The sequence below is a fragment of the Tachyglossus aculeatus genome, chromosome 17, assembly GCF_015852505.1.
Source record: "Tachyglossus aculeatus isolate mTacAcu1 chromosome 17, mTacAcu1.pri, whole genome shotgun sequence".
Lineage (NCBI taxonomy): Eukaryota > Metazoa > Chordata > Mammalia > Monotremata > Tachyglossidae > Tachyglossus > Tachyglossus aculeatus.
This window is the reverse complement of record NC_052082.1, coordinates 57,614,238-57,635,198: the sequence shown is the minus strand read 5'-3', so window position 1 is coordinate 57,635,198 and position 20,961 is coordinate 57,614,238. Positions and strand designations below refer to the sequence as shown.

Genomic DNA, 20,961 nt, shown 5'->3' with positions numbered 1-20,961 from the left:
CCATGTGGGGCTCACAGTCTTCACCCCCATTTTCCAGATGAGGGAACTGAGGCTCAGAGAAGTGAAGTGACTTACCCAAGGTCACACAGCAGACATGCGGTGAAGTCGGGATTCGAACCTATGATCTCTGGCTCCAAAGCCCGGGCTCTTTCCACCGAGCCACGCTGCTTCTCCATGTGGCGGATCCGGGATTTGAACCCGTGACCTCTGACTCCGAAGCCTGTGCTCTTTTCCACTGAACCACGCTGCCTCTCAGCGTGCTTAGACAGGTTCCCTGCCTATCGGGAGCTTCCCGGGGAGACGGACATTAGAATTAATTACGGATATGGACGTGAGCGCCATGGATGAAAGATCCCACTCCCCACATCCCGCCCCGGCCCGGTGACGGTCACGGATTCGCAAGCGTGCAGGCGGGTGAGCCCGGGGAACTTCGCCCTCGGAGCCCACCCAACACGGGGGTCCCCAGGCGGGTCGGGTGGGATCTGAGGGCGGCTGACTCGGGGCCGGCCCGTGGCAATCAATCAATCAATCAATATCAATCGTATTTATTGAGCGCTTACTGTGTGCAGAGCACTGTTCTAAGCGCTTGGGAAGTACAAGTTGGCAACATATAGAGACGGCCCCTACCCAGCAGTGGGCTCACAGTCTAAAAGGGGGAGACGGAGAATCAATCAATCAATCAATCAATCGTATTTATTGAGCGCTTACTATGTGCAGAGCACTGTACTAAGCGCTTGGGAAGTACAAATTGGCAACACATAGAGACAGTCCCTACCCAACAGTGGGCTCACAGTCTAAAAGGGGGAGACAGAGAACAGAACCAAACATACCAACAAAATAAAATAAATAGGATAGAAATGTACAAGTAAAATAAATAAATAAACAGAGTAATAAATATGTACAACCATATATACATATATACAGGTGCTGTGGGGAAGGGAAGGAGGTAAGATGGGGGGATGGAGAGGGGGACGAGGGGGAGAGGAAGGAAGGGGCTCAGTGTGGGAAGGCCTCCTGGAGGAGGTGAGCTCTCAGTAGGGCCTTGAAGGGAGGAAGAGAGCTAGCTTGGCGGGTGGGCAGAGGGATTGGGGGCATTCCAGGCCCGGGGGATGACGTGGGCCGGGGGTCGATGGCGGGACAGGTGAGAAGGAGGCCCGGTGAGGAGATTAGCGGCGGAGGAGCGGAGGGTGCGGGCTGGGCTGGAGAAGGAGAGAAGGGAGGGGAGGTAGGAGGGGGCGAGGGGATGGACAGCCTTGAAGCCCAGGGTGAGGAGTTTCTGCCTGATGCACAGATTGATTGGTAGCCACTGGAGATTTGGCAAGGCGCAGACGCCGGCATGGCTTTCACGATAAACCCCAGTCTCTCTCTGACGCTGTAAGACGGCGAGGCCAGGCATCCTAATTGCCCCCCACTCACCCAGGGTCCCGCCTGCCAAGCCCGAGCGGGCCTCCTTCTCCCGGCTGCCTGGAGGCAAGGTTGGACCCAAGGACGGGTCGGCCCCGGGCCGGGACTGAAACATGTTTCTGTTGACCTCGGTTTTGGTGCCGCTTGTACGTAGTTGTTTCCCTGGTTTTTGTTTCCTACAGTGTGGCTGACAAGTCTAAAAAGCCGCAGAGGAGCCGGGAAAGGGGCCCCAAACACTGCATTAGGTGTGGAACAGATTTAAATGTTTCAAATGAAGGGCGCCCGGCCCCAGGCCGGCCAGTTGTCCGGCAGCGCCAGTGTGGGAGGTCGGTTTGGGTGGGGGAGCCGAGTTAGGTCCGGTGACCCGGTTCTTGCCAACCAGATGCCACCCTCCTCCCCCCCCCCATCAGGGCCTGATGGAGAAGCACCCCATCGCTTTGCCTTAGGCGCTTAGTACATCATCATCATCATCATCAATCGTATTTATTGAGCGCTTACTATGTGCAGAGCACTGTACTAAGCGCTTGGGAAGCACAAATTGGCAACATATAGAGACAGTCCCTACCCAACAGTGGGCTCACAGTCTAAAAGGGGGAGTCGGAGAACAAAACCGAACATACTAACAAAATAAAATAAATAGAATAGATATGTACAAATAAAATAAATAGAGTAATAAATATGTACAAACATGTATACATATATACAGGTGCTGTGGGGAAGGGAAGGAGGTAAGATGGGGGGGTGGAGAGGGGGACGAGGGGGAGAGGAAGGAAGGGGCTCAGTCTGGGAAGGCCTCATGGAGGAGGTGAGCTCTCAGCAGGGCCTTGAAGGGAAGCGCAAGCACTTAGAACAGTGCCACGCGCACAGTAAGCGCTCAATAAATACGATCGAATGAATGAATGAATGAACGGTGGCGGTCCATCTGCGTAACCGGGTTGAAACGCCACTGGCGGTTTTTAACCAACCAATTTCTCGGAGTAGCGACAACAACCATAATAACCGCGGTACTCAATAATAATAGTAATAATAAGCGCTTCTGTGTGCCAAGCACTGTTTTAAGCACTGAGGTAGATATAATGTTAGACAAGGTCCCTGTCCCATGAGGGGCTCACAATCCCCATCCCCGTTTTACAGATGAGGTAACTGAGGCCCAGAGAAGCGAAGCGATTTGCCCAAGGTCACCCAGCAGACACGCGGTGGGACCGGAATTAGAACCCAGGTCCTTCCGACGCCCAGGCTCTATCCACTAAGCGACACTGCTTAAGTACTTCCTAGGGCCCAGTTCAGGGAGAGGCTCGGTATTATCAGATCGGACACAGTCCCTGTCCGATCCCGGTCTAAGCAGAAGGAAGAACAGGCTTTTTTAAATTTATTTATTTATTTATTTTACTTGTACATTTCTATCCTATTTATTTTATTTTGTTGGTATGTTTGGTTCTGTTCTCTGTCTCCCCCTTTTAGACTGTGATCCCACTGTTGGGTAGGGACTGTCTCTATGTGTTGCCAATTTGTACTTCCCAAGCGCTTAGTACAGTGCTCTGCACATAGTAAGCGCCCAATAAATACGATTGATTGATTGATTGATTGATTGATTTTTTAACCCCATTTGACAGCTGTGATAACTGAGGCACCCAGAGAAGCAGAGCAACTACCCCAAGGTCACCCAGAGCAGGCAGGTGGCGGAGCCGGGATGAAAAGTCCCAGGCCCGGGCTCTTTCCACTAGGCCACACTACCCCGGACCCCGGAAAAGAAACGCAAAGGGAAAGAGGCAGCTTTTCGGCGCAGGCAGAAGGCTAGCCAGCTAGGGACAATGCAAAGGAAATGTTCTTCACAGGAGAGCTTAACTAACCCCATTGATTCGGAGAAGCAGCGTGGCTCAGCGGAAAGAGCCCGGGCGTTGGAGTCAGGGGTCGGGGGTTCGAATCCCGGCTCCGCCAATTGTCAGCTGTGTGACTTTGGGCAAGTCTTTGGTTTGGTCTTTGACTTTGGTTTTGTTCTCTGTCTCCCCCTTTTAGACTGTGAGCCCACTGTCGGGTAGGGACTGTCTCTATTTGTTACCAATTTGTACTTCCCAAGCGCTTAGTACAGTGCTCTGCACATAGTAAGCGCTCAATAAATACGATTGATGATGATGATGATGATGAAGTCACTTAACTTCTCTGCGCCTCAGTTCCCTCATCTGTAAAATGGGGATGAAGACTGTGAGCCCCATGTGGGACAGCCTGATTACCTTGTATCCACCCCAGCGCTTAGAACAGTGCTTAGCACCTAGCAAGGGCTTAACAAATACCAACATTATTATTATTATTATTATTCTCTGCGCCTCAGTTCCCTCATGTGTAAAATGGGGATGAAGACTGTGAGCCCCCCGTGGGACAACCTGATCTCCTTGTAACCTCCCCAGCGCTTAGAACAGGGCTTTGCACATAGTAAACGCTTAACAAATGCCATCATTATTATTATTATTAATAATAATAAATATCATCGTTATTATTATTATTGTTTCCCTCCCACTGCTTCTGAAAACTGTCATCCGGCAGATCTGGTGTGTCCGTCCCGTGCAGGGCACCGCATCGAGTGCTTAGGCGCACACGGGAAGAAGCCAAAGACTCAGGCCTTGCGTTCAAGGAGTTGGACCGTATATTGAGGGCCCTACTGAGAGCTCACCTCCTCCAGGAGGCCTTCCCAGACTGAGCCCCTTCCTTCCTCTCCCCCTCGTCCCCCTCTCCATCCCCCCCATCTAACCTTCTTCCCTTCCCCACAGCACCTGTATAGATGTATATATGTTTGTACCTATTTATTACTCTAGTTATTTATTTATTTTACTTGTACCTATCTATTGTATTTATTTTATTTTGTTAGTGTGTTTGGTTTTGTTCTCTGTCTCCCCCTTCTAGACTGTGAGCCCACTGTTGGGTAGGGGCTGTCTCTATATGTTGCCAGCTTCTACTTCCCAAGTGCTTAGTACAGTGCTCTGCACACAGTAAGCGCTCAATAAATACGATTGAGGGAGGCAGGGAAAGTCGGCTGTTATTGCAGGGACTAAGTCCTTCCAGGGATTACAGCCTTGTCTGCGCCGGGGTATCACCTTGACTTGGGGCGGGAAGCGGCGGTCTGACGTGGTTTGGGGGTGGGATTCGCCACCGGTCTCCCCCCACCGGGAGCGGAAGCGAGGTACTCCCTTCCCGGCTGGCAAGAAACAGCGACAGCTGCGAGAGAGCAAATGGCAGGGCCCCGTCCGTCCGGCGTCCTTTGCTTTTCCTTTGCGTCCGCCCCCACAGACTCCCCAGCTGTGCAGGACGGGGGTCCCACGGGGGACCGGTCGCATCCCGCCGCAGGAGACTGAATCGGGGAACCAGTCGGGTCCCACTGTAGGAGACCGAGGCAGGGAAAGCCCCGGGGAAACAGGACCCGATGCCAAGGAGAGCCCGGGAGGCCGGGGCCTCTTTTCATTCATTCATTCATTCAGTCAGTCAGTCATATTTATTGAGCGCTTACGGTGTGCAGAGCACTGGACTAAGCGCTTGGGAAGTACAAGTTGGCAACATATAGACACGGTCCCTACCCAACAGTGGAAATCTGAGGGATGCGGCGCTTACTTTGTGCAGAGCACTCTACTAAGCGCTTGGGAAGTATAAGTTGGCAACATATAGAGACGGTCCCTACCCAACAGCGGGCTCACAGTCTAGAAGGGGGAGACAGAGAACAAAACAAAACATATTAACAAAATAAAATAAATAGAATATGTACAAGTTAAATAAATAGAGTAATAAATACATAAAAACATATATACAGGTGCTGTGGGGGAGGGAAGGAGGGAAGGCGAGGGGGAAGAGGGGGAGAGGAAGGAGGGGGCTCAGTGTGGGAAGGCCTCCTGGAGGAGGTGAGCTCTCAGTAGGGCCTTGATGGGAGGAAGAGAGCTAGCTTGGCGGATGGGTAGAGGGAGGGCATTCCAGGCCGGGGGGAGGACGTAGGCCGGGGGGAGGACGTGGGCCGGGGGTCGACGGCGGGACGGGTGAGAACGAGGCCCGGTGAGGAGATTAGCGGAGGCAGAGGAGCGGAGGGTGCGGGCTGGGCTGGAGAAGGAGAGAAGGGAGGTGAGGTAGGAGGGGGCGAGGGGATGGACAGCCTTGAAGCCCAGGGTGAGGAGTTCTGGCAGTGTGGGGCTTCCACATCCCTGAAGCCCCCATGGCTGGGGACCTTCCCCAGCCCCCCAGGAGGGCTCGTGCTAGCGGACTGAGAGTGGCCGCAGCTGCCCCTCGCCGGCAGGAGTTGCAGAAACCGGGCTGGCTCTTGCAAGCGGGCCCACGCGGCAGAAGCAGGGCCCACGCCAACCCCGTCCCTCTGCCCAGCTCCCCTCTCTCTCGTCCAGCCCCGGGGGACCATATGGACGTGGCCGCCGAACCTCGCCGGCAAAAAGCCCCCAGCAACGCAGGCGGCCTTAGTGGGAGGGGGGGTCCGGGGGCGTCTGGGGCGGGGACTTTTTCTCCTTGGGTCTCGCACATCCTCTGAAGCCTTTTGGGGAAACAAAAATAATTTTCAGAAAATAGCCACTGGCTTTTTTCCGCGGCTGGGTGTGCCAGGCATTTAAGCGGAGGCTATTTTTACCTCATTTCCCTCGAATGGGACCGACTCTTGAGGGGAGAGGGCTTGGGCCCTCTCAGTGCGACAGGGACAGAATTAGGGTTCCATCGCCCGCTCCCCGAACCCGCATGCCCCGTATGGATGGGCCCATCATCCGCGCACCCACCGAGCGCCTCTGGGCCGTGAAGCTCCGTACCAAGCCTTGGGATCCGCACCCTCCAGGAGCTTTCGGTCTAAAGAGGGTGCTCAGAGAGGGGGGAGACAGGACCGAGCGGGACGAAATAGCCGATCACAGGTGAACGGTACCAACCAAGCAATCGGTGAGATTTGGGGTCCGATCCGCCCCGGAAAGATGGTGGCCCCGGGCGGGGATCGGTCATCATCATCATCATCATCAGTCGTATTTATTGAGCGCTTACTATGTGCAGAGCACTGTACTAAGCGCTTGGGAGAACCGTTGCCGCCCCTGACTCCCACCTCCCCCTGATAGTAGAGACAGCTTCTGGTCCCAACCATGAGCGGGAGGCAGATCGGTGTGGTCACCTCGTGAGTTCAGCCTGTAGCCCGGTCTCGACTGTGGATGGTGCCTACTTTACTGCATTGTCTAGGACTCTCCCAAGCTTATTACAGTGTTCCATACACAGTGGGTGCTCAGTTGAGACCGCTGATTGATTGATTGATTGATTCACCAGGAGTTAGAGTACTCTTCCGTAACTGATTCCAGTTGACCCTCTTACAAGCGGCGACTTTTTTAACCTCAAGCTAAGCGGGTCTCAGAAAAGAGAGAGATCCTTTCTCGGGCCTGGGGTTGTTTGATTGATGGATGGATTGATTGATGGGAAAAATATTAAGAGAGTCCAGACTGCTGGACTGCCGGGATGCCCCCCGTCAATCCACCTAAGCCCAGGCACCCCCCAAAAAAGGATGTTGGCCCATATCTGTTGGCCCAGAGAAGCAGCGTGGCTCAGTGGAAACAGCACGGGCTTTGGAGTCAGAGGTCATGGGTTTGAATCCCGGCTCCGCCACATGTCTGCTGTGTGACCTTGGGCAAGTCATTTTTAGACTGTGAGCCCACTGTTGGGTAGGGACTGTCTCTATATGTTGCCAATTTGTACTTCCCAAGCGCTTAGTACAGTGCTCTGCACGTAGTAAGCGCTCAATAAATACGATTGATGATGATGATGAAGTCATTTAACTTCTCTGAGCCTCAGTTCCCTCATCTGTAAAATGGGGATTAAGACTGTGAGCCCCACGTGGGACAACCTGATCACCTTGTATCCCCCCGCAGCGCTTAGAACAGTGCTTTGCACGTAGTAAGCGCTTAACAAATGCCATTATTATTATTATTATCATCGCGATTGATCACTCCAGCCCCAGCCAGCTTGGGCTCCTCTCCCCCAGGGGGGCAGCCCGGCCCTCCTGGAGACCGAGATTGAGAGTTGACCACTGCTTCTTGGCTCAGCCAGGCCCTGCGTCCCCTTCCCCCCCCCCCATATATAAATATAAATATTTATATGAATGTCTGTCTCCCCCTCTAAACTGTGAGCTCGTTGCGGGCAGGGAACGTGTCCGTTATAGTATACTCTCCCAAGCTCAACGCAGGGCTCCGCACGCAGCGTTCAGTAAATGCAATCGACCGACTGACCCCCAGCCGGGCCGGACCACGTGTCCGGTGGTGGAGACGGGGCAGGAGAGAGAGGACGGAGGCTCAAGGGATCATGAGAGGTCTTGCCTGGGAGTGAGGCTCCTGTCCTCGAGCAGAGCTCCTCCACCATGTGTCTGTGTGGACGTACGTGTGCGCGTGGCCCCTGAAGCTTCACCGCCGTTTCTCTGTCTTCCTAGGCCAGCGCCTGTTCGGGGAGACGATCCTCGGCTTGACCCAAGGCTCCGTCTCGGACCTTCTGGCCCGGCCCAAGCCCTGGCACAAGCTGAGCCTGAAGGGGCGGGAGCCCTTTGTGCGCATGCAGCTGTGGTTGAATGACCCCAACAACGTGGAGAAGCTGATGGACATGAAGCGGATGGAGAAGAAAGGTAAGCGCCCCCGCTCCCCGGGCCCACTTCCCCTCCCACCCCGGGAGCCCTGACCCCCGACCCGGAACCGGACGGGTTTGTTAGTATGTTTGGTTTTGTTCTCTGTCTCCCCCTTTTAGACCGTGAGCCCACTGTTGGGTAGGGACTGTCTCTATATGTTGCCAATTTGTACTTCCCAAGCGCTTAGTACAGTGCTCTGCACATAGTAAGCGCTCAATAAATATGATTGATGATGATGAACCGGACGGCCCATGGCCGAATTGGCCGGTGGGAACGAGTCACGGGCCTCTGGGAGGAGCCGGCCTCGAAGCCGTTGGGCGCGATGGATCGGTGGTACTGATCGAGCGCTGACTGGGTGCACTTTACTTGGGAGAGCCCGTAGAGTGAGAAGACTGAGGCCCGGAATGGTAAAGGGACTCGGCCAAGGACACACAGCAGGCTACCGACAGAGCTGGGATTCGAATCGGTGCAGTCCGAACCCTTTCTTTTCATTAAACCCGGACTTGGGCGTCAGAAGGACCTGGGTTCTACTTCTGGCTCCGCCGTTCGTCTGCTGCGTGACCTTGGGCAGGTCACATTACTTCTCGGCACCTCAGTTGTAAAAGGGGGCTTAAGACCGTGAGCCTCGTGTGGGACGTGGACTGTGGCCATCCCGATTAGCTTGCATCTGTGCCGGCGCTTAGTACAGTGCCTGGCACATAGTAAGTGTGGAAAAAATACTATTAAAAAAAAAAAAAGGAATTCTCCCCCAAGGGATGGAAAGGCAGGCTACTGGGATCTTGATCTCCCAGCCAAGGGTAGGGAGGGATCCAAAAGGGCCCCAGGGCAGGGAAGCGATTGCCACTGACCAGGCCAGATCGAGGTCCTGGGGAGCACGTGAGTGCCCAGGGACCAGCAGGCCACCGTGGACACGAGCCCAGCTGTCCCCATGTACCCCCCGCCAGACCCCGCCCCCTCCGAGGACTCTCATCCTTATCTGTTTTCATCCCCTGCTATTCAGACATAATAATAATAATAATAATAACGGCATTTGTTAAGCGCTTACTATGTGCAAAGCACTGTTCTAAGCGCTGGGGAGGATACAAGGTGATCAGGTTGTCCCATGGGGTGCTCACAGTCTTAATCCTCATTTTACAGATGAGGGAACTGAGGCCCAGAGAAGTGAAGGGACTTGCCCAAAGTCACACAGCTGACAAGTGGCGGAGCCGGGATTTGAACCCATGACCTCTGACTCCGAAGCCCGGGCTCTTTCCACTGAGCCACGCTGCTTCTCCTTGTCACCAAGTCCTCTTCCCAGTCTCTCCCCCAGGCTGCAGATACATCTGTGTATGTCGTCCCTGCTGGATGATAGGCTAGGCTCCTCGAGGGTAGGGATGATGTCTTCTCTGGCTTCTGTTCATTCATTCATTCATTCAATCGTATTTATTGAGCGCTTACTGTGTGCAGAGCACTGGACTAAGCGCCTGGGAAGTACAAATTGGCAACATCTAGAGCCGGTCCCTACCCAACAGCGGGCTCACAGTCTAGAAGGGGGAGACAGACAACAAAACAAAACATATTAACAAAATATGCACTGGTGCACTCTTCCAAGAGCTGCTCTGTGTAGTAGGCGCCCAGTGCAGAGCTCTGCTCACAAGAGGGGCTCAATACAGTGCCCTGCGTGCAATAGTGCCCATTCATGCCATCAATTGATGGGTCACGCTGGGGACCCAGCCGGAGCCCCATCCAGGAGGGGGTTCCGGGGCAGGCCTGACCCTGATCTTCCATGGGGGCAGGCCAACGAGCGTGAAATGACCTCGGCCCGTCCGGGATTCTGCCCTAATACACGGCAGATGGGGAGAGCCACCGGTCCAAACCCCATGGGTGAAGTTTCAGGGTCCCCCAGGCCCCTCGACGGCGCTTTGCTGGGCCACGGGAGCTGGCTCCCCATCCCTCTTGGGAGGCCGCCCGGCCTGCTCCTCGTGTTGCAGCAGCTGCCCGGTCCCGTCCCCCAGTCTTCCCGCAGGGACCCCCAAAACGGCCGTTCTTCACCCCGACCACATTTCAAGGTGGATGTGGGGTCTCTGTCAGGAACCGTCGAGCGTCCGGCCTGGCCCTTGGGGTGATTCTCCCCTTGGAGCTTTGCTCTCGGCTGGTGGCCGGACAATTCTCTCCGCCCCTCCCCAGCTGACCCTCAAGATCCCCGTTCCCACACATTACCACCGTCCCCTGTACCTGCTTCCCTCCCTGCTCCATTCATTATTCATTCATTCAATCGTATTTATTGAGCACTTACTGTGTGCAGAGCACTGTACTAAGCGCTTGGGAAGTACGAGTGGGCAACATATAGAGACGGTCCCTACCCAACAGTGGGCTCACGGTCTAGAAGCTCTGTGTTACGTCCCCACATCCATCCCACCAGGGATCCCTTCCCCTCCCACCGCCCTCACCTCCCCCAAAACTCCTTCCAGGCCCTATGGGGTCCCTTTCCTCCCCACCCCTCTGCCCTGCCAGGGTGGACCTGAAGGACGGCAGGTGATCTCGAGAGCCGGGGCCGGTGCTTCTAGACTGTGAGCCCGCTGTTGGGTAGGGACTGTCTCTATGTGTTGCTGACTTGTACTTCCCAAGCGCTTAGTACAGTGCTCTGCACACAGTAAGCGCTCAATAAATACGATTGATTGATTGATTGATTGATTGATTGTTCAAAATGGCTGGGTTGGAGGTGACCTTCCGTTCCCCGAGCCCCGTCCCCTCCCAGAGCTCTCCAGTGGCCGGGGCGGGATGGGCGGCAGAGGGGATGGGAACGGCGGCTGACCGACCACGTGCTTCCCCGCAGCCTACATGAAGCGCCGGCATAGCTCGGTCAGCGACGGTCAGCCCTGCGAGGCCTCCACGTTGGTCATGGACTACAGCCAAGGGGCCAGCCCTCAGCCCCAGCACCAGCTGAAGAAGCCCCGCGTGGTGCTGGCCCCCGAGGAGAAGGAGGCCCTGAAACGAGCCTATCAGCAAAAGCCATACCCGTCCCCGAAAACCATCGAAGAGCTGGCCACCCAGCTCAACCTGAAAACCAGCACGGTCATCAACTGGTTTCACAACTACAGGTGAGGACGGCCCGGGAAGGGAACGGGCCGGGGGGCGGGGGCCGGGGCTGGGGGCCGGCCCTGGGACACGTTGCGGATCCGGGTGACTGGGGTTGCGAGAAAATCCGTCCATCCGTGTGTCCCACTCGGGGCTCGCAATAGGAGGGGAAGGGGAAACAGGAAGGGAATCCCCATTTTACGGATGAGGAAACAGGCCCGGAGAATTTCATTCAGTTCATTCATTCGATCGTATTCATTGAGCTCTTACTGTGTGAAGTGCTTGGGAGAGTGCAAGTGACATTTAAGTTACATTGCCCAGGTTGCCCGGGAAGCAAGTGGCAGAGCCGGGATTAGAACTCAGGTCGTCTGATACTCGGGCCTTCATATTGCGCCACGCTGCCATTGGTCCCACTCTCCCGTGTCAGCCGGGACCCCACGGGACTCCCAACTCCTCCTGATCCCCGTCTTCAGACAACGCTTATTGAGTATAAAGAGCCGAGTGCATTGCCTGGGTCATCATCAATGGTATTTGTTGAGCACCTACTGTGTGCAGAGCACTGTACTAAGCTCTTGGGAGAGTTCAATACGACAGAGTTGGCGGACGTGTTTCCTGCCCACAGCGAGCTTACAGTCAAGAGGGGGAGGCAGACATTAATGTAAATAAATAATTTAAAGATGCATAAGTAAGTGCTGTGGGGTTGAGGGTGAGGCAAATATCAAAGGCCCAGAGGTCACAGATCCAAGGCAGAGGTGACGCAGAAGGGAGAGGGAGTCCGGAGTGGGGTGGACTTAATTGGGGAAGGTCTCTTGGAGGAAATGTGACAATAATGCTTTGAAGGCGGGAAGAGTGGTGGGCTGGGATGTTGGGAGGGGGAGGGAGTCCCAGACTAGAGGGAGGAAAGTGGGAAAGGGCTCCACGGCATGACAGATGAAATTGGGGCACAGTGAAGTAAGGTAGAGGATCAGTTAGATGAGGTAGGTTGGGGCGAGCTGATTAAGTGCCTTCGAGCCAACGGTGACGAGTTTCTGTGTGAAATGGAGGTGAATGGGCACCCACTGGAGGCTCTTGAGGAGTGGGGAGACACGGTCTGAACGCTCTTGTTGAGAAATGATCCGTGCAGCAGAGCAAAGTGTGGAATAGAGTGGGGAGAGACGGGAGGCAGGGAGGTCAGCAAAGAGACTGAGACAGTAGTCAAGGAGGGATAGGATAAATGCTTGGATCAGCAAGGTGGCAGTTTGGATGGAGAGGAAAGGGTGGATTTTAGTGACTTTTGTGAAGGTTGAACCAACAGGATTAGGTGACAGATTGAATATGCGGATTGAATGCGGTAAATTGAGGACAGTGCCAAGGTTACAGGCTGGTGAGATGGGGAGGATAGTGGCTTTGTCTTCAGTAATGGAAAAGACAGGGAGGACAGGGTTTGGGTGGGAAGATGAGCAGTTCAGTTTGGTCGTGTTAAGTTTGAAAGGTCGGTAGGAAATCCACGTAGAGATGTCTTGAAGACAGGAGGAAATGCAAGATTGCAGAGCAGGAGAGAGGTCCGGACTGGAGAGGTAGATTTAAGAATCACCCGTGAGGATACGGTAGTTGAAACTCTGGGAGTGAATGAGTTCTCCAAGGGAGTTAGATGTAGATGGAGAATAAAAAGGGGCCCAGAACTGAGCCTTGAGGGACCCCACAGTTAGAGAGCGGGAGGCAGAGGAGGAGCCCGTGAAAGAGACCAAGAAGGAGCTGCTAGAGAGATAGGAGGAGAATCAGGAGAGGATAAGGTGTCAGGGAAGCTAAGATTAGCTAGTGTTTCTAGAAGAGGGTGGTCTACAGAGTTGAAGTCGGCTGATTGGTCAAGGAGGATTAGGATGGAGTAGAGGCCTTCGGATCGGGCAAGAAAGAGGTCAGTGATTTCCTGAGAGAAGTCAGTTTCCATGGAATGGAGGAGGCGGAAGCCAGATTACCAGAGGTGTTGGAGAAGAGGAAGTGGAGACACATTGTGAATCCCTGTGAACTGGGAATCCCTATAGACGATGAGCTCGTTGTGGGCAGGGAATACGCCTACCAACTCCGTTATATTCCAGAAGAGGGTGGTCTACAAAGTTGAAGTCGGCTGATGGGCCAAGGAGGATTAGGATGGAGTCGAGGCCTTTGGATCGGGCAAGAAAGAGGTCAGTGATTTCCTGAGAGAGGTCAGTTTCCATGGAATGGAGGAGGCGGAAGCCAGATTACCAGAGGTGTTGGAGAAGAGGAAGTGGAGACACGTTGTGAATCCCTGTGGATTGGGAATCCCTATAGACAATGAGCTCGTTGTGGGCAGGGAATACGCCTACCAACTCTGTTATATTCCAGAAGAGGGTGGTCTACAGAGTTGAAGTCGGTTGATTGGTCAAGGAGGATTAGGATGGAGTCGAGGCCTTTGGATCAGGCAAGAAAGAGGTCAGTGATTTCCTGAGAGTGGTCAGTTTCCATGGAATGGAGGAGGCAGAAGCCAGATTACCAGAGGTGTTGGAGAAGAGGAAGTGGAGACACGTTGTGAATCCCTGTGGATTGGGAATCCCTATAGACAATGAGCTCGTTGTGGGCAGGGAATACGCCTACCAACTCTGTTATATTCCAGAAGAGGGTGGTCTACAGAGTTGAAGTCGGTTGATTGGTCAAGGAGGATTAGGATGGAGTCGAGGCCTTTGGATCAGGCAAGAAAGAGGTCAGTGATTTCCTGAGAGTGGTCAATTTCCATGGAATGGAGGAGGCAGAAGCCAGATTACCAGAGGTGTTGGAGAAGAGGAAGTGGAGACACGTTGTGAATCCCTGTGGACCGGAAATCCCTATAGACGATGAGCTCGTTGTGGGCAGGGAATGCGCCTACCAACTCTGTTATATTGTACTCTCTCAAACGCTTAGTACAGTGCTCTGCACGAAGTAAGCGCTCGGTAAATGCGATCGATGGATTGATTCATCTCCCCACTCCTCAGAGACGTCCAGTGGTTGTCCGTCCGTTGTCGCATTGAGCAGAAACTCCTCACCATTAGATTCAAGGCCCTCCATTAGCTCTCTCTTCCCCACCGCACATATCCTTGCCACTCTACACCCAGCCCACATACTGGGCTCCTCTGACATCAACCTACTCACTGCCCCTCGCTCTCATCTTACTTACTGAGAAGCAGCGTGGCTCAGTGGAAAGAGCCCGGGCTTTGGAGTCAGAGGTCATGGGTTCCAATCCCGGCTCCGCCAATTGCCAGCTGTGTGACTTTGGGCAAGTCACTTCACTTCTCTGGGCCTCAGTTCCCCCATCTGTAAAATGGGGATTGAGACTGTGAGCCCCCCCATGGGACAACCTGATCACCTTGTAACCTCCCCCAGCACTTAGAATAGTGCCTTGCACAGAGTAAGCGCTTAATAAATGCCGTCATTATTAGTAGTATTACTGGCGACCCCTTCATTCGTTCATTCCATCGTATTTATTGAGCGCTCACTGTGTGCAGAACACTGTACTAAGCGCTTGGAAAGTACAGTTCGGCAATAAAGAGAGACAATCCCTGCCCACACTAGGCTTACAGTCTAAAAGCTCACTCCCTCCCTCCTGTCTGGAAATCCCTCTTCCTATAAATCTTATAAATCTTTTATAAATCTTTTATAAATCTTTTAGACTGTGAGCCCACTCTTTTAGACTGTGAGCCCACTATTGGGTAGGGACCGTCTCTATATGTTGCCAACTTGGACTTCCCAAGCGCTTAGTACAGTGCTCTGCACACAGTAAGCGCTCAATAAATACGATTGATTGATTGATTGATTGATTGATCGAGAGTCCACCACTCTCCCCATCTTCAAAGCAGCATAGCCTAATGGAAAGAGTCTGGGCCTGGGCATGTCTCTTCCCGGCTCTGCCACTTTTCTGCTGGGTGACCCTGGGCAAGTCACTTCACTTCTCTGGGCTTCAGTTACCTTGTCTGTGAAATGGGGATTCAGTCCTCCTCCCTCCTGCTTAGACTTGGAGCCCCATGGGGGACAGGGACTGTGTCTGACTTCTTTATCTTGTATCTACTCCAGCGCTTACTACAGTGCTCGGCACGTAGTAAGTGCTTACCAAATATGATGATGATAATATTAATAATAAATGATTGGTTGACTGGGAAGGAGGATTGGTCTAAGGGAAGAAGCAGCAGCCTGGCCTAGTGGAAAGAGCGAAGGGCCAGGAGCCACAGGACCTGCGTTCTAATCAGTCAGTTGTACTTATTGAGCGCTTACTGTGTGCTGAGCACTGTACTAAGCGTTTGGGAGAGTACAGTATAACGATATAAAAAATACGTTCCTTGCGCACAACGAGCTTCTAATCCCAGCTGTGTCACCTTGGGCAAGTCATTTCACTTAGTGCCTCAGTTTCCTCATCTGTAAAAGGGAATCTTGTTCGCCCTCCTACGTAGACGTGAGCTCGACGTGGGACAGGGAACTGGGTCCAACCTGATTATCTAGCGTCTCCCTCAGCACCTAAATTCATCGCCTCTCAGCCAGTGGCCAAACGGATTCAGGGCGAAAAGGATTTTGGAGCCTCCCATGGTCCGGGACATTTCCTGTGGGTCCCTTTTCCGGTGATCCCAGTTGGGAAACGCCCTCCCAAGCCCCAGGATGACCCTTCCCCGGAGCACTTCGCCCCAGGCTCGCGTGGCCTTTTCTTCCTCTGTCCTTGGGATCATAAACTCGTTATGGGCAGGGAACTTGGCCACCAGCTCTATTATATTGATAACAGATACTATTATTATTATTATTATCATATTGTACTCACCCAGGTGCTTAATAAAGCGCTCCGCACGGGGTAAGCACTAAATAAGAGAAGCAGCGTGGCTCAGTGGAAAGAGCCCGGGCTTGGGAGTCAGAGGTCATGGGTTCTAATCCCGGCTCCCCCACATGTCTGCTGTGTGACCTTGGGCAAGTCACTTAACTTCTCTGAGCCCAATAATAATAATAATGGCATTTGTTAAGCGCTTACTATGTGTGAAGCACTGTTCTAAGCGCTGGGGGGGATACAAGGTGATCAGGTTGTCCCACCTGGGGCTCACAGTCTTAATCCTCATTTTACAGATGAGATCACTGAGGCCCAGAGAAGTGAAGTGACTTGCCCAAAGTCACACAGCTGACAAGAGGTGGAGCCGGGATTAGAACCCACGACCTCTGGCTCCCAAGCCCGGGCTCTTTCCACTGAGCCACGCTGCTTCTCTACATAACCTCATCTGCAAAATGGGGATTGAAGACTGTGAGCCCCACGTGGGACAACATGATCACCTTGTATCCCCCCCAGCGCTTAGAACAGTGCTTGGCACATAGTAAGCGCTTAACAAATGCCATCATTATTTTTAAATAAATACCATCGATTGATCGGGACACCCCTAATCTAGCAAAAAACCACAGGCTACTAAATCTGTTTTGTGTGTGTGTGTGTGTGTGTGTGGCAACGCTTAGTACAGTGCTCTGCACACAGTAAGCGCTCAATAAATACGATTGAATGAATGAATGGTATTTGTTAAGCGCTTATTATGTTCCAGGCACTGTCCTAAGCACTAGGATAGATACAAGGTAATCGAGTTGGACACAGTCCCTGCCCCACATAGGGGTCACAGTCCTAACGGGCTTAATCCCCATTTTAAAGTTCAGGTAACTGGGGCACGGAGAAGTTAAATGACTTGCCCAAGGTTATACAGCAAACAAGTGGCAGAGCTGGAGGAGACTCCCAAGGCCATGCTCCTTCCATTAGGGCACACTGCTTTTCTATAGTTATTATAACTATAGAACATAATAATAATAATCATAATATATAATAATAATATATAGATCATAATAATAATACCAATAATAATAGTAGTATTTGTTAAGCGCTTACTATGTGCAACCACCAGTATTAAGCACTGGGGTAGATGTCCGGACTAATGATTTTGTGTCTACCCAAAGCGTTCAGTAGTGCTTGGCATATAGTAAGTGCTTAACAGATGCCACAATTTTTTTTTTAAAGATAATTAGGCCAGACATGGTCACCATCCCCCACGTGAAATCGACAGTCTAAGGGGAAGGGGGAACAGGGATTGAATTCCCGTATTGCGGGTGAGGGAACCGAGGCCCAGAGAAGTGAAGCGACTCACCCAAGTTCACCCAGCAGGCAAGTGACGGAACCGGGATTAGAACCCAGATCCTCGGACTCCCGGTCCTGGGCTCTTCCCTCTTGGATGGGCCCGTGGCGAGCTGGGCAGCCAGTTTGGAGCGGAGGAGAGTTATTCATGGTCTCGAAGGAGTTAAGGGAGCGGGGATGGATTTTACTGACCGGAGCCCACTGAGGGAAGGACGACGGAAGCCGAAGACACGTCCCCAGCCCACAAGAAGCTTCCCCTCGAAAGGGGCAGGGGAAGAGGGGAAGCGGAAGCATTCCCAAGCGACGGAGCCAGGATGAATGAAACCGAATGCGTCCACACGGGCCGAGGATGGCCTCCGAGAAAGCGAAAGTACTGGCGGAAAAGACAGCTGAAGCCTGGATGAGAGAACCAACCAGGGACAGCTTGGCGGAGGGGTTTATGGGAAAATCCCAAACGTATCCCTGTGTCAGCGTCTCACCAACCCCCAGCGAATGCTTCTGCCCCCTTAAATTATCGTTGTACGTGTTAAGCGCTTACTCTGTGACAAGCACCGGGGTAGATATAGGTTACGTGGGTCTGACACAGTCCCCATCCCACGTGAGGTTCCCAGTCTACCAGTAGGATGGGGAACAGGGATCGAACCCCCGTTTTGCAGTTGAGGAAACTGAGGCCCAGAGAAGTTAAAATGACCGGCCCAGCGTCCTCTGACTTGCCCAAGTCTCCAAAGCAACTGGCAGAGCCGGGAGGAGAACCCAGGTCCTCTGACCCCCAGGCCTGGGCTCTTTCCACTAGGCTGCACTGCTTCTCGTTGCACCGAGCTTTCCAGTTATGGACCGGAGTGTCGGGGTCTGCACTTACTCTCCCCCCGTCAAAACAGTGAATAAAAATGCCGGGCGAGGCCACCCGGAGAACATTCACCACCGCGGCCCGGGCAGATCCTTAGAGGAGAATGCAACCGAAAATCTTCCATCAGATGAACCCGAAAGAAGCCTCGTACCCTTCTATTTTAACTGGCGAGGGTGATGAGACCACTGCCGTACCCCTCCACGCTGCCGGACGGGGAGGCTCTGGCCAGTCTCCCCACCTGCTTTGTAAGCGCTCCGTAAAGAAAATTGACCGACAGACCGGGCGCCAGGTCGCAGGACACGCCGACTCGCTCTTCGAAGTCACGCGACGGACAGGGCCGAACTCTAGAAAACCGACTCCTCCGACCTCATCGAAGGAGGCCGGATGAGCCCGCCAAATGACCCAACGTGTCCAGCGAGACGACCCTGACCCCTCTGGCGTCCAGAGCCGTGGGCAGCATTCCTCGGAGGGCCCAAACTCAAAGAGGGCGTCGATCCCTGCCCGTTCCAGGGCGGAGAGGCCTACATCCCCTCCACGCCACCGCCTCTTCCCGCATCAGATCCTCCCGTGTTTCGACGGAATGGAAGCCGGGCACAGGCCTGAATGGCGGGAAGAGCGGCACCTCCCACCCTCCAAAACGCAGAGAGAGACGCGTTCTGGCAGGGACGACTGCCCTCTTAGGCCGGGGCCTGGTCCCCGTCGGTCACCCGGCAGGGGACGGATCCCAACCCGCGGGGGGGCTCAGCTCCGTCCCCCACCCGGCATTCCGGGATCTCCCCGGGGAGCCGCGGGCTCCGGGAGGGACTCCCGGGGGCGGCGGGGGTAGAGGGGAGCGGCATCGGCCCACCCCGGGCTCTCCTGCCTCCAGCCGGGCTCCCTGCCCACCCCGCTGACCACCCCCTCTTCCTTGTGCCCGCAGGTCCCGCATCCGCCGGGAGCTGTTCATCGAAGAGATCCAGGCGGGAAGCCAGAGCCAGGCCGGGGCCAGCGACTCGCCGTCGGCCCGGAGCAGCCGGGCGGCCCACGGCTCCGAGGGAGACAGCTGCGACGGGGTGGACGCGGAGGGGCCGGCGGTGGACGGGAGGCGGGGCGCCCTGGAGGCGGACGAGTCCGGGCTGGCCGGCGCCAAGTCTCAGGGAGGGCCGGGAGAGCCGGCGGGCGAGAGGGGCCTGGACGACACCGACGACGAGGGGCGGCCCGGAGCCCCCCACCGGAGTCCCGGCCCGCCCGGCCCCGAAGAGGACGCCTCTACCTCAGCCGCCTTCGCTCCGGCCCGGCCCGGGGGCCGCCCCTACAAGGTGGCCGGGAGCGCGGCCGCAGCCCCCGGCGGGCCAAGCACCAGCGGCGCCCCGGGCCTGTTCAGCTTCTCCGAGGCCGCGGGCCCCAAGAACCCGCGCGACCTCACCTTACGGAAGAAGAAGGCCGCCAATCTGAACAACATCATCCACCGCCTGGAGAAGGCCGCCAGCCGCGAGGAGCCCATCGAATGGGAGTTCTGAGGCCCCGGGCGGGCGGCCCGGCCCGGCCCGGTCCGGTCCGGTCCGGTCCGGCGGGCCCCGAGCCGGCCCTCCGCCGGGTCTCTCGTGTTGTGCACTTCGCACGCCCCGCGGGCCCCGGGGCGGCCCCCCAACCCCCGACCCTCACCTCCCCCCCTCCGCCGCGGGCCAGGATGCGTCTAGAGAACGGAAAGAGCATTAAGTCCACGTCCGCCGGGTTCTCGCGGAAGAAAACTGAAATTGGTGTATTCCAGCCTTTTTGTACCCTCGAGTGTTTTTTTTATTGCCCTGAGTGGTTTCCACAGTTTCTGGAATAACTCTTTTCAGCTTTGCCTTGTGCCCCCCTCCTCTTCGGTGTGGGCTTTAAAAAAAAAAAAGAATCGAACCCACATATTAAAAGGGGGCCTTTTTATCTGCCATCTAATGGCTTCAGAGCGATAATACACTATTATTATCTTCTTAAACCGGGAAAGGAAAAAAAAAAAAAAAAGACGGGGAAGGGGGGAGGTTGGGGACGGGGCGGGAGGGGAGATTTTTCAGAAAAATAAAAAAAAAAAGAAAGTTTTTGTAGCGGTTCAGTTGCCACTAAGAGATTGCACAGTCAAGGTGACTCTAAACACACTAGTTTGGATTCCTAAATATTTTCAAGAAAAGAATCATCTTGTTTGAAACTTTGAATTAAAAAAGAAAAAAAAAGAAAGACAACCACACATTTACTCCACCTATTTTTTAACAAGAGAAAAAGTCACATCAGGAAAAATATCTTAATTTGTGGTAGCTGACAGTGTTTTCTTGTAAGTGAAATAGAATCTTGACACGTAGAGATGCACACACATTGTTTCATAGCTTTAACCGACTCCGGTCTTTTGCAGCCCGGGGTTTGTTTAATACACTCCATTTTAGGCCAAATCAGGACAAAAAGAGAAAAAGATCCGAATCTAGGTATTTTATAATCTGCTTTTTAACCTCTAACCGCAGAGCACGCTGATCAGACCTCATATCTCGGAGGTTTAAGGAGACAAGTTAGGACGGAGGCCTGTACCCGGTATGCCCGGTTGGACTGGGGACCCCCGCCACCCGGGTGCGTCGGAAAAGGGAGACAAACGTTGGCCAGTACACTCTTCCCGCCTGCGGCCCCCGGGGCCGGGGGACGACCCCCCCAAGTCGGCTCGACGCTCCCCTCTCCTCCCCACCCGCCCGTCGCTGAGCCAAAGCCCCGGGGCCAGAGTGACCCCGGACGTGGTCGTGTAACACGCCTGGCCCTCGCTCTCGCTCTCTTCCCACCACAAGCACTGATTTAATTTGTTGAAGTCGTGGGGAGGCTTATTTTCTCGTAGAAAAGAGTGCAGAGCAAGAGAGGGCACCCGGGCTTTTCAGCTCCCCTGCCCACCCCCCGAAACCAAAACGGGAGTGGAGGGTGGCCGTCGTCCCC

General features: G+C 54.3%; 1 protein-coding gene across 1 annotated transcript in view; it reads left to right on the top strand.

Annotated features, from left to right (window-relative positions):
• Positions 1–19,535, top strand: part of CUX1 (cut like homeobox 1) — a 301,376-nt gene extending 281,841 nt beyond the window's left edge. Inside the window, 3 exon segments of the mRNA XM_038759292.1 lie at positions 7,832–8,020; positions 10,836–11,100; positions 18,953–19,535. Of these exon segments, the coding sequence (XP_038615220.1) occupies positions 7,832–8,020; positions 10,836–11,100; positions 18,953–19,532 (1,034 nt within the window). The 3' untranslated portion in view covers positions 19,533–19,535.
• Positions 19,536–20,961: the final 1,426 nt, after the last annotated feature.